The sequence below is a fragment of the Globicephala melas genome, chromosome 11 (assembly GCF_963455315.2).
Source record: "Globicephala melas chromosome 11, mGloMel1.2, whole genome shotgun sequence".
Lineage (NCBI taxonomy): Eukaryota > Metazoa > Chordata > Mammalia > Artiodactyla > Delphinidae > Globicephala > Globicephala melas.
In genome coordinates, this window is record NC_083324.2 from 51,003,406 (window position 1) to 51,015,452 (window position 12,047).

The window sequence follows — 12,047 nt, forward strand, 5'->3', positions numbered from 1 at the left end:
TTGACTGAGCACCCATTATTTGCCAAACACCATCCAAGGGAAAACACAAATGATTTTGGAGCTTTCTGTGTAATAGAGGAGACAGATACGTAAAATAATTATTAAATTGTGGCTGGAAATAATTGGCAGGAAGCTAAACACAATGTGCATTTATTTTTTTTAATTTTTATTTATTTATTTATTTTAGGCCACACCGCAGGGCATGCGGGATCTTAGTTCCCTAAGGATCAAACCAGCACCTCCTGCAGTGGAAGCGTGGAGTCCTAACCACTGGACTGCCAGAGAAGTCCCAATGTGCATTTAGAATGTATTATAGACCAGTTTACACACACTAAAATGGCTAAAACTAATTACTCCAACCATACCAAATATTGTGGAGGATGTGGAACAACTGGAACTTCCGAGTACTTCTGGTGGGAGTGTCATATGGTCCAGCCACTTTGGAAAACAGCTTGGCAGTTTCTTCTAAAGTTAAACATACACTTCTCATACGACCTAGTAATTCCAGTCCTTGGTATTTACCCAAGAGAAATGAAAGCTTGTCTCTGCACAATGACTTGTACACTAATGGTTATGGCTGGTTACAGCTGGAAAACTGAAAAATGAAACAACTCAACTGTCTATAAACAGGTGACTGGGTCACGAACTGTGGTTCTTCCATATATGGAATACTACTCAGCAATAAAAAGGGATTACTGACACACCAACAGCACTGGATCAGCCTTAAAACGTATGCTAAAGAAAGAAAGAAGCCCAAGTCAATAAGAGTACAAACTGTATGAAGTCACATGAAATTAAAGAACAGGGAAACCTATGCTACAGTGATAGAAATCCGATTAGAAATGCTTGGCAAGGCAGTGGTTATTGACTGGGATGTTCCTCGAACTTCCTAGGGTGATGAAAATGTGCTCCAACTTCTTTAGGATGGTAGCTCTTCACACTGGTGAATACATTTGCCAAAGCACATGGACTGAACACTTAAAATCTGTGCATTTTACTCTGCAAATTAAACCTTAGTTAAAAAAAAAAAAAAGCATCACATGGTGACCCAACCAGAAGCAGGAGTCATGGTGTTTGTTTTTTGTTTTTTAAATAAGGAAGTGTATTTTACAAAGTAAAACAACAACAACCACTACAACAACAAAACAAACCCAAAAACCCGGGAGTGGGGCTGGGAAAGTGGAATTCCAAGTACCAGAAACTTTCCAAAGTATTGGTTTCAAGTGGAGGAAAACCTGGAAGTGTTCTCGATTTTACAGGGCGAGGGCAGGCTGCTGAGATGGCGGGTTGCAGAGAACTGTCGGCTTCCCGGGGGTGCCAACACGGTCCGACCCCAATTCCCCGCAGGGGTCCCACTGTCCCCAACGGTTCCCGCCCCTGCCTCCGCCTCCGCCCCCGCCTCCTCCGCGAAGCTAGAGTCCGGACAGGCGGGCGGGCGCTCGCCCGCCGGCGTCGCGCTGACGTCAAGCGCGCGCTGACGTCGCCGGCGGCCACGGCCTCTGAAGCGGGTTGGGGCGCGGGGGGCGCCGAGTTTGACTCGTTTGGGGGACGATCCGCGCCTGACGCTGCACCCGCCGCGCCCCACGAGCCGCGCCTCGGCCGAACCCGCGAGCGCGTCCCTCCCGTTCCCGTGGGGCCCCGCGCTGGCGGCTGGGCGGCGCTCGGCGAAAGTTGGTCCCTCACGGGCGGGCGAGCGGTCGCGGCCATGGAACCCCGCTGCATGGAGTACTTCAGCGCCCAGGTGCAGCAGAAGGACGTAGGCGGCCGCCTGCAGGTCGGCCAGGAGCTGCTGCTCTACCTCGGCGTCCCCGGCGCCATCCCAGACCTGGAGGAGGACCTGGGCTGTCTGGGCAAGACGGTCGACGCTCTCACCGGCTGGGTGGGTTCGAGCAACTACCGGGTAAGCGGCAGCGGCGCGGCCTGGCCGGGCACGCCCTCCCCCGTCGGCCCTTTAATCACGGATGTACGAGGCCGGCCGGGCGAGCCCTCGGGGGGGCGTCGGTCACCTCGGAACCGCCTAGCGAACTCGGGGTCCCCCGACGATCCCCCACCGGGGAGCCTGCCTCTCCGAACTCGAGCCGGAGACCGACTTCCCACCACGACCAACTTTTTCCACAATTGTGAACAGTGACAAATTCAGCGATTCCGTGACACCGCACCGTGCGGAGTTCCTTGTCAGTGGGATATAATGTTTCATCACGTATTTTAAAAAATCAGTGATCATTTACATGCATAAAAGATTCGAAGACGTTTTACATTTCTACGTACCTATGTAAACACTACCCAGACCAAGACGTAGGACATGAGGATACAAATTTTAAGTTGAAAGATGTCAAGTTAATCCCTGTTCATTAGTGATTTTTTCTTTTTTCATTAGTGATTTTTATCCTACTTAATCGCCTGTTTCTTTTTTTCTTATATAGTTTGTGTGTGTGTGTGTGTGTGTGTGTGTCTGGAAGATTGTGCTTTTCGTGTCTAAGGCATCTTTAGAGCTTAATAGCATGCCTGATTAAGTTTACTGTTAAATCTAATGAAAAGATGCTGACCTCATGGCATTATTTATTTGCTTTTCGTTATGGCCGACGGAAGGCAGTTGAATGCTGTCATTTTGTTTTGCCGCAGTTGAGGACTGACTCGTATTTGAAACCGTGCCGTAGAAGGTTAGCTGATGCTAACAAAAAAAGAAAAGGATGATGTACAAGAAGGAATGAGTGTTTCTGAAGAGCCGGTAGTAGGCAGGTTGTAATGTAGCCAAGTTGGGAGACCAGGTAAATATTCTGTAATCAGCCTGAACTGTGGTTTTTGGCAGTAACTTTTCTTTCTAGTCTTCTGGTGGCAGTGTTGCTTTAAAATGTTGGCCCAAACGTCCTGTGGATGAAGTGATTCTTAGTAATAGATTCTTATAACCCAGCGAATAGGCTGTACTTTGAAAGCATTATCATCATGGAGAAGAAAAGCAAACTCTAAAATTATTATGCAGATTTAATGGTGAAACTTATATGAGTTTTGGAAGGATTTGACGTTTTACAAGAATAATAGTTTGAGAATTAACCACTTCAGTGCTCCATTATATACTATCTCTTTATTATTTTTAAAAACTTTGGGAGTTAATATTTAAGAATATGTCATTACTGTTTAGGGGATTAGTTTTATTTCTTTGGAAGAAACAAGCTAAATTTACTTACACTGTAAGAAGAGCATACACACTCAAGATAGGTGATTTTGTGTTACAGCCTAGGCTGCTGTAGAAAGTCGGCTCTTTGGTAATGCTTGCTATCCTTCCCAAGTGAAGGTTGATGTGTCACCTCTACGCTGGCTGTGGTTGAATTGGCTTTGGGCCATTTCACTCCTCAGATGTACCATCAGTGAATGGCAGTTAAGTAGTCCCATCTCTTGAAACATATTTTTGGCTTCTGTGATACCACAGTATCCTGTTTTTTCTTGTCTCTAAGCACTACTTCTACTCAGTGTTATGTTTTTCCTTTAACTGATCCTTAAGAGTTAGAATCCTTCAGGGATCTGACTCAAGTTCTTATCTCTTTACTACACATTCTCTCCATGGTCCTCAGTAGATACTATAGCCTGAGACAATTTCAGAAATCCGAAGAGAACTCCCACATCCTCACCTACATACTTCCTTGTAGCTGTGCCCATATAACTCTGTCTTCTCTGTTATAGTGAACAAATTATCTGTCTTTCCCACTAGTACCAATCCCCCCACATGGGTATGAAGGCATGTGTATCCCATGCCCTCTTGCCTTCTCAAGGACATTAATTCATTAATTCTGATCTCTCCTTGAATCATTAGTTCTCTCCTTTCTACTGAATTCTGTAGTATAAGAGCTTTTCTGACATTGTTAGGGAGAGGGCATTCTAATTAGTTTATTTGGGATTTATAAACTAAGTTACCAAGCTAGGTCATCATTTTTTATTCAAGATACAATGAATATTTAAATCTTTTGAAAAAAGTGTATCATGGAATTTTTTGAACATACATACAAATAGAAATGTACTTAAATTTCAAGTTATGCTGAACAAAATACAGTTTTTCTTTGGATTTGATAGTACTACAGAATTTGAGTTTCTTAATAACAGTGAATTTGAGTGACTATACTTATATGCTGGGTATTATTCCAGATATTGAAGACCCACCTGTGAACAAGACTAGAAAGGCTTATTCATTCAGCTTCATTTGGATATTAATTGAGGACTTACTATGTGCAGACAATCTTCTGGGCACTTGGGATGCAATAGTGAAAAACAGACAGAAATCCTTGCTTAGATTCTCGTGGGGGCAGAGGAATAAACAAGATAAAATAACTAAAATCTGTAGTATGTTAGATGGTGGTAAATGCTTTGGAGAAAAGCAGTGAAGGGAATAGGAATGTTGGGCAGGATGCAGATGTTGGAATTTTAAATAGTTGGTCATTGAAGACCTCACTGAGAGAGTGATTTAAAGGAGGGAAGAGTGAGATCACTGCTGTCTTGGAGACAGATAGGTATAAAAATTGAATAGTTTCAAGTAACAAGTGTTTGTAAATCAACTGATGTGAAAGAATGAGGAGAAGATGAGACTATTTTGGAAGTAAAGGAAGTGAGGTGAAATTTGAGTACAGACAGGAAAGAAATACAGGAATGAAGAATGCCTTTAGGGAGAGGAAACTGCAAATGCAGAGAACCTAGTTCTGTGGAGGAACATAAAGAAGGCCAGCATGGCTAGAGTTTACAAATGAGTGAGGTGTTCAGAAAGGTGAAGTTGAGGAGGCAGGTAGAAAGAGCTTCGTAGGATTTTATTCTAAATTGGCAGAGGTTTTTATGCAGAGGGTTGGCTGCTTTGTGGGCAGTGGACAGTAAAGCAGCAAAAGCAGAAGGAGAGCGATGGTGGCTAAGGCTTGTTTGGTAGCAGTGGCAGTACTGAGAAGTGGAAGATTTGCTATGTGACTTGGTGGTAAAGCCAATAGCACCTCCTCTTGCATTGAATATGAGCATTGAGAGAGAGCAGTTAGGGGTAGTTGCGTTGCTTGAGCACCAATAGAGGGTAGTATTTACTGAAATGGGGAAGACTGAGAAAACAAGTTGGGTGAAGGAAGTAAAAAGTTAGGTTTGAGAAGGTCGTTTGACATCCAAGTTGAGATGTTAAACGGACGGTTGGGGTCTTCATCCCAGTGGAGAAATCATAATTGAAGATTAAAAATGTGGGAATAGGTATGTATATTATATAAAATATATATGCTCTGGTGTTTGACTTTGGTAAGGATAGTCCTGTGATTTCATGAGTTCCCAAATTTTAAAATGGTACAACAGCAATAAAGTGTCCCTTATAAAATGCAGTTAAATATGATACCCACCATTTTAAAAGTCCTTAGTGAGTATCAGGCATTGTCTCAAGTGCTTTATTTCCATTATCTCATTTTAATCTTTAAGGTGGCCTTAGAAAGTCAGTATTATTTCCTCATTTTGTAGAAAAGAAGATAAAAGTATCTTGGCGTAGGTCCTAGACCTGGTATATTGGTGGAGTACTTAAACCAAGGGAGATCAGGATTTTCCTTTCCTTTTCTGTACTTTTGTAAACCTCTTCAATATCCTATCATTTGTCAGCTCTACTCTCACTTTTTAATTTTATCTATCTGCAACTATAACAAGTTGACCCTAAAAATGGAGAAAACAGTAAGTACCATTTATATTATAACTAGTGCTGGGCTAGTAATGTGCTAGGATTTCAAGTGTTATAATCCAAAATCACAGCCCTTTTGCCACTTGAAGGATGATACTTTTCGATGTTAGCATCACCTTGATTGTATATCTTATAAACCATCAATTTCTTACAATATACTATTTTTTAGTTTGAAGTCTATCTGTATATATGGATGTTGTCTCTTCCCTTTACCTGCCATATAGGAAGAACATCCAGGTTGTTTTTAACTTTTTCCTGTTCGCATTGTCCTTTTGCATTGTCACCTTGTACATGTGCATGGGAGTTTCTGTAGGGTGGTGATTCTGAACCCTGTCAGATTCAGTGCCTTCTTTTAATGCCCCCTTTACAATCCTGAAATAAAATTTATAGATAATACTCAGTACACATCATTTTAAAAAATCCCAGTAATGACCTAACTGTACTATAAAGGAAAATTACACATACTTTATAATGAGATAAAATGTTTCAATATGTAAATGTGCCAGCCTGACTACCCAGGAAGACATAATGCTAGTCAGATGGCTGCATCAGTACATATTGCTATAAATGCCGATTCAGACCACTATAGGTATGTGGTTGCTCATTATTCAGACTTCACCAGCGGCATTACTGTTGGTGGTTGTGATATTCTGTGACTATAAATTCTGAACCTTATTTCTTTGACTATACCATCTTAAAGAGATTGACCACCCCATGTGACATCCAATTCATTTAAGTTTTAACTGTCCCATTATCCCTCTTGTCTGAGTTTAAATATCCTAGTCAGTCAATCACACCCTTACATTCATTTTTAATTCTCTTCTCCCTCCTCACTTTTCCTTTGTGGTTCTCATTTGATAAAATATAATCCTAGTTAATCGAACTCTACCTACCCTGCATCTGCACCAGTGCAACTGAAGGTGGATGGAGAAAAACACAAAACCTCTAACTGATTTCATTTTATTTATTTATTTTTTTGCGGTGCGCGGGCCTCTCACTGTTGTGGCCTGTTCCGCTGCGGAGCACAGGCTCCAGACGCGCAGGCTCAGCAGCCATGGCTCACGGGCCCTGCTGCTCCGCGGAATGTGGGATATTCCCGGACCGGGGCACGAACCCGTGTCCCCTGCATGGCGGACTCTCAACCACTGCGCCACCAGGGAAGCCTCTGCTTTCCTTTTAAATTCCTGACCTTCAAGTGGGTCCTCTTTGGAGCCTGGCAATCTTCCTATGTTTTCTTGGTTCATTCATTCTTTCATCTGTTCCTCTCCCCTCAGACCTATCAATAGTTCTGCTTCCATCATCAGTTTCAGCTGATGGCCTTGCTTCCTACTTCACTGAGAAAATTGAAGGAACTAGAATTTATTAAGATTCCCACTGCTGTATGTACCCACCTTCCAGCATTTGTACCCATGGCAGGCTCTCAGTATTTGTAGAATCAGTGAAAGTGTGTGAAAGCACATTTGATTTATCTGCTGGCTGCATTCCTGGAAACCTCATATAGTAAAACTGTGTACACACACACAAAAGTGTTAGCCTCTGATAACTTCAAACAGGGCTTTTATTTACTTAAATGACTGGCAGCAGGGCTACCAAGTATGGCCATATACCTTTGGGCTGCAGAGCTGCAGGGAAGAATACTGTGTGTCTCCAATAATTGTTCTTGGTTATGTGTCTAGCAGTGGAAATATTGGGTTGTACTTCCTGTCTTGTCCCCCTTGCCCTACCTAGAATTTATCAGTATCTTTAAGTTACTTATTTCCCTCCTTTTTTGAGGGAAATAGTTTTTTAATATATTTATATAAAAACCTGATATTTCTGTTCAGGTTTTCAAAATTTGTAAGCCATCATGTTTTACTTATTTGATCTGTGCATACATGTTCACTTGCCAATTATTCTATCCCATTCTTTTACTCATTTTCTTAGATGCTGAGTTAATTTGTGTGGGGAAAAAAAGTCCTGTACACCTACAGTATTTCCTGATGAGAGAAGGAGCATTACAGAAGTATGCTTGTTATGAATAACACATGTCTTTCCTCTGTTGCACCTATGGTGGAAAAAATCTATGACTCTGAATTAAGCTTATGTCCTACCTAGATTTCAAGAACTCTTGTTGTCAGGCTTTCTGACTTTTACATGGAAAGTTGTGATTTTTTTTTTTTTTTTTTGGCCGTACTGCGTGGCATTCAGGATCTTAGTTCTCCCACCACGGATCAAACCCTTGCCCCCTGCAGTGGAAGCGCGGATTCTTAACCACTGGACCGCCAAGGAAGTCCCAGTTGTGATTCTTAAATTGGGGGTAATTACTGTCGCGTGCAATTACTTAGCTTATTGTTGGTTGACAACATTTCTGATTTAAATCATTTTGAAGATTAAACATTATATTGAATTAAAACTCTGTCACCAAGATGACAACCTGCGTGTGAGTTTATTGATGTCAGATTACTCAAAGATGTTCAACCACTTGTAATTCAGAGGTAAAAAGGGAGTAAAGGGAGAAAGAAAGAATAGGAAAATGACCCCAAAGGTTCTGGGACTTCTTGGGGTTAATAAAATTTCATAATTTTTTTTTTTTGGCCATGCCATGCCACTTGCAGGATCTTAGTTCCCTGACCAGGGGTTGAATCCAGGCCTTGGCAGTGAAAGTCCCAAGTCCTAATCACTGGACCACCAGGGAATTCCCCATACATTTTTAAAAATTTTCAGTTTTGTGGCTTAAAAACACCGTAAAATTTAAGCTTGGTTGTAGCCCAAAGTTTGCTTTTTGGGGTTTCTGTTTTTCTACCTGTTAAAAGGTATGTTATTTGTGCTTTTATGTCTCTCTCTCTCTCTCTCTCTCTTTCTATATATATATATATACACACACATACACACATACACATATATACACAATCATACATATATATAAAATTTGGCTGAGCCACGAGGCTTACAGGATCTTAGTTCCCCCACCAGGGATCATACCTGGGCCCTGGCACTGAAAGTGCCGAGTCCTAACCCCTGCACCACCAGGGAATTCCCATATATTATATATTTTACATATTTTATTGTTGTATATTTTATATTATATAATATGTTTTATATTTTTATTTTATATTTTATATATACATGTTAGAAAGTACATTATTTTTGCTCTTCTTTTTAAAGGATCTGAATGGAGGCATTTGAGTTCCTAAGAAATTGGTGAGGAGCAAATTGGAATACTGCTCTAGTTGTTTTTTCTTCTTTTTTCAGGGTTTTAGTATTCTACTGAAAGGATCCTTAGCCAAGATGCAGGCTAAGTTGAAAGATGTCTAAATGGAAATTCAAGAAAGTTATTTGTAGCTCCGTGGTAAATCTTGATGTTTGCTGTGTCATATTCACTCATCAGATTCTTTAGGAATGTGTTGGCTATTATTGGGTCTTTATTTACTATCCCATGCGAATTTTAGAACCAGCTAGTCAAGTTGCACCAAAAAATTGTGGCTTTTTATTGGGATTACATTGGATGTCATCTTTTGGGGGGAAGATTTGATATCTTTATAATATTGAATTTATCATAAATTGCAAATATATTGTTTCATCAGTTAAGTCTTTCTATTAATGTCTCAAAGATATCAATAAGTGCTCTTTAAAAAAAATAGCATAACCTCAATACTATTATACATAAAAAATTCCTTGATATAAAATATGTTGGGTTTAAATTTCTAGTTTTTAAAAATGTAGTACAAATTTTTAAATTAGTTGTTTTAAGAAAAATCAGGATCTGAATAAGGTTCACATGTTGTGATTCATTAATATATTTGTTTTCTATTGCTGCTGTAACAAGTTACCACACACTTTGTATCTTAAAACAAAGTACATTTATTTTCTTACAGTCCTGGAGGTCAGAAGTCAGAAATGGGTTTTATTGGTATAAAATCAAGGTTTCAGCAGGATTGTATTCCTTCTGGAGACCTTAGAGAATTTTCCAGCTTCTAGAAACTGCCTACATTTCTTGGCTTATGGTCTTTTCTTCCATCTTCAAAGCCCTCAGTATCTCATCCTCCCGATCTTTCTTTCTGACCACTGCTTCTGTCATCACATCTCCTCTGACTGACTGATTCTCCACCCTGTCTCTTATAAGGACTCTTGGGCCCAGGATAATCCCAGGGTAATTTCCCCATCTTAAGATCCTTAACCACATCTTTAAAGTTTTTTTTACCATGTAGTTAATCTTTTCTCTGGGGATTAGGATGTGAACACATTGGGAGGCCATTTTTCTGCTTACCTCAGTTAACATGTTTATTTGTTTATTTATTTAGGCTGGGTTGGGTCTTTGTTGCTGCACGTGGGCTTTCTCTAGTTGCAGCGAGCAGGAGCTACTCTTCGTTGCAGTGTGCAGGCTTCTCACTGTGGTGACTTCTCTTGTTGTGGAGCATGGGCTGTAGGTGCGGGCTTCAGTAGCCATGGCATGTGGACTCAGTAGTTATAGCTCATGGGCTTAGTTGCTCTGCGGCATGTGGACTCTTCCTAGACCAGGGATCAAATCTGTGTCCCCTGCATTGGCAGGTGGTTTCTTAACCACTGCACCACCAGGGAAGTCCTAACATGTTTATTAAGTCTCTTAATCTGTTTCTCCCTCAGTGCCTTTTAAAAAAATTCTTGGCTTTTGTTTGTGGTAGAGTTTCCCACAGTCTGGATTTTGCTGATTTCATTCCTATGATGTTTTCTCTGTATTTCTTATAAATTGGTAGTTGGATCTAAAGTTTGATCAGAATCAGTCTTTTTTTTTTTTGGCAAGACTACTTCATAAGTAGTGCTCTTCTTCCACCCGCTGGCATGTAACATTAGGAAGGCACGTAAGGTCTTGTTCAGTGACGGTAGCAGCCATTAATGTTCAGTGTTTAGATCTCTTATTCATTAGGGTTTGCAAAATGATATTCTAATTATGTCATTCCTTCATTCATTAGCTGGAATACTTTTATAAAGAGAAACTTCCACTGTTTACTAGTATTTGGTTACCCAGTGGTATAGTTTATATATAAACTATAGTTTATAGTTCGTATGATTCTTTATTTACTAATTGTCAAAATAATGAGGTAAAAATAACTAGTATCCTCCAGTGTTGACCAGATAGTTTTTGTTATCATTATGAACTCTTGCATTTAACTATATGTAATGCATTTCAAGACAATACAGTTATTATCCCCCCCCCCGTTTTTTTTTAATGTTCAGGCTGGTTTCTTTGGTGTTTTTTTGTTTTGTTTTGTTTTGTTTTGGGCCACGCTGCATAGCATGTGGGATCTTAGTTCCCCAACCAGGGATCGAACTCGAACCCATGCCCCCTGTAGTGGAAGGGCAGGGTCTTAACCACTGGACTGCCAGAGAAGTCCCCAGTTATTATCCTTATTAATATCCAAGCTGTTCTGTCACATGACCCTAATAATCTTTGATAGAGTCTTTGATATCTGGTATAATGAGATCATATTTTCTGCTCCTGCCCTGGAATCAGCCACTTCTCCAAGAAGCTTTGGTTCCTTTTTGTGGGAAATGGTATGTGGAAACTACAGTGTGGGTACTAATGGAACTTATTGTTACTCATCTGATCATTGTTTCCAGATTTTTTTCAATGCATAGGGTTAGGTTTAATTTAAAGAAAAATATATCATGAGTTCATACTGATATTCTAATTCAGATTCAGGACTGCAGTTTTTACTATTATATATCTTCTATCTGTATCTCCTTCTATCAACAGAATTTCTCAAAACATTGACAGTTTCTTTTTTGCAGAGTTTCATTTTTGTCCTTAGGGTATATCCCACTGGAGAGATAATAGTCAAATTGCTGTATTTTAAAGTCACTTGGAATAGTCTTCTGTGTGGTTATGCTACTAATTGAGTATACATTTAGATTTACTTATTTTATTTGATTTTCAATGAAATTAGTTATTGCTACAAAGAAGGTATATTCAAAATAGTGTGGTTTCTTTCTCTGTTCCTTATAGCCTATTGCCAACCATAAATTTTTTTTTCTGATTATCTTTCCATTGTTGCTATATTTTAAATAAACATTTATAACTAAATCTATTTGTAGTCCCCTTTTTAAAATATACACATGCATTTCTCCAACTTGCTTTTTTCACTTAATATATCTTGGAGAGCATTGCATAACAGAAGTAGGGTAGCCCTCATTTTTATTTTTAAAGTGTCATAGTACTCTCTAGTGTGGATGTACCATAATTTTTTGAATCTGTCCCATACCACTGATGAATGATTGGATAGTTTCCAGTCTCTTGCAATAATCTTTGTGTGTCTTCTCATAATTTTGCTGGTATATCTCCGGGGTAGATTCCTAAGTCAGATCTTACTAAGAGTTCATGTTTTTCCTGTTGATTTGAGATACTGCTTTTATCATC

The 12,047-nt window shown here is 39.9% G+C and overlaps 1 protein-coding gene across 11 annotated transcripts in view; it reads left to right on the forward strand.

The window, feature by feature from the left end:
- The first annotated feature begins 1,690 nt into the window (after positions 1–1,690).
- CLASP2 (cytoplasmic linker associated protein 2) overlaps positions 1,691–12,047 on the forward strand; it is a 183,856-nt gene continuing 173,499 nt past the window's right edge. For all 11 annotated transcript variants that reach the window (XM_060307485.1, XM_060307486.1, XM_060307489.1 and 8 more), the window contains exon 1: positions 1,691–1,900. In XM_060307485.1, the coding sequence (XP_060163468.1) occupies positions 1,706–1,900 (195 nt within the window). In that variant the 5' untranslated portion in view covers positions 1,691–1,705. The remainder of the gene's footprint in view (positions 1,901–12,047) is intronic.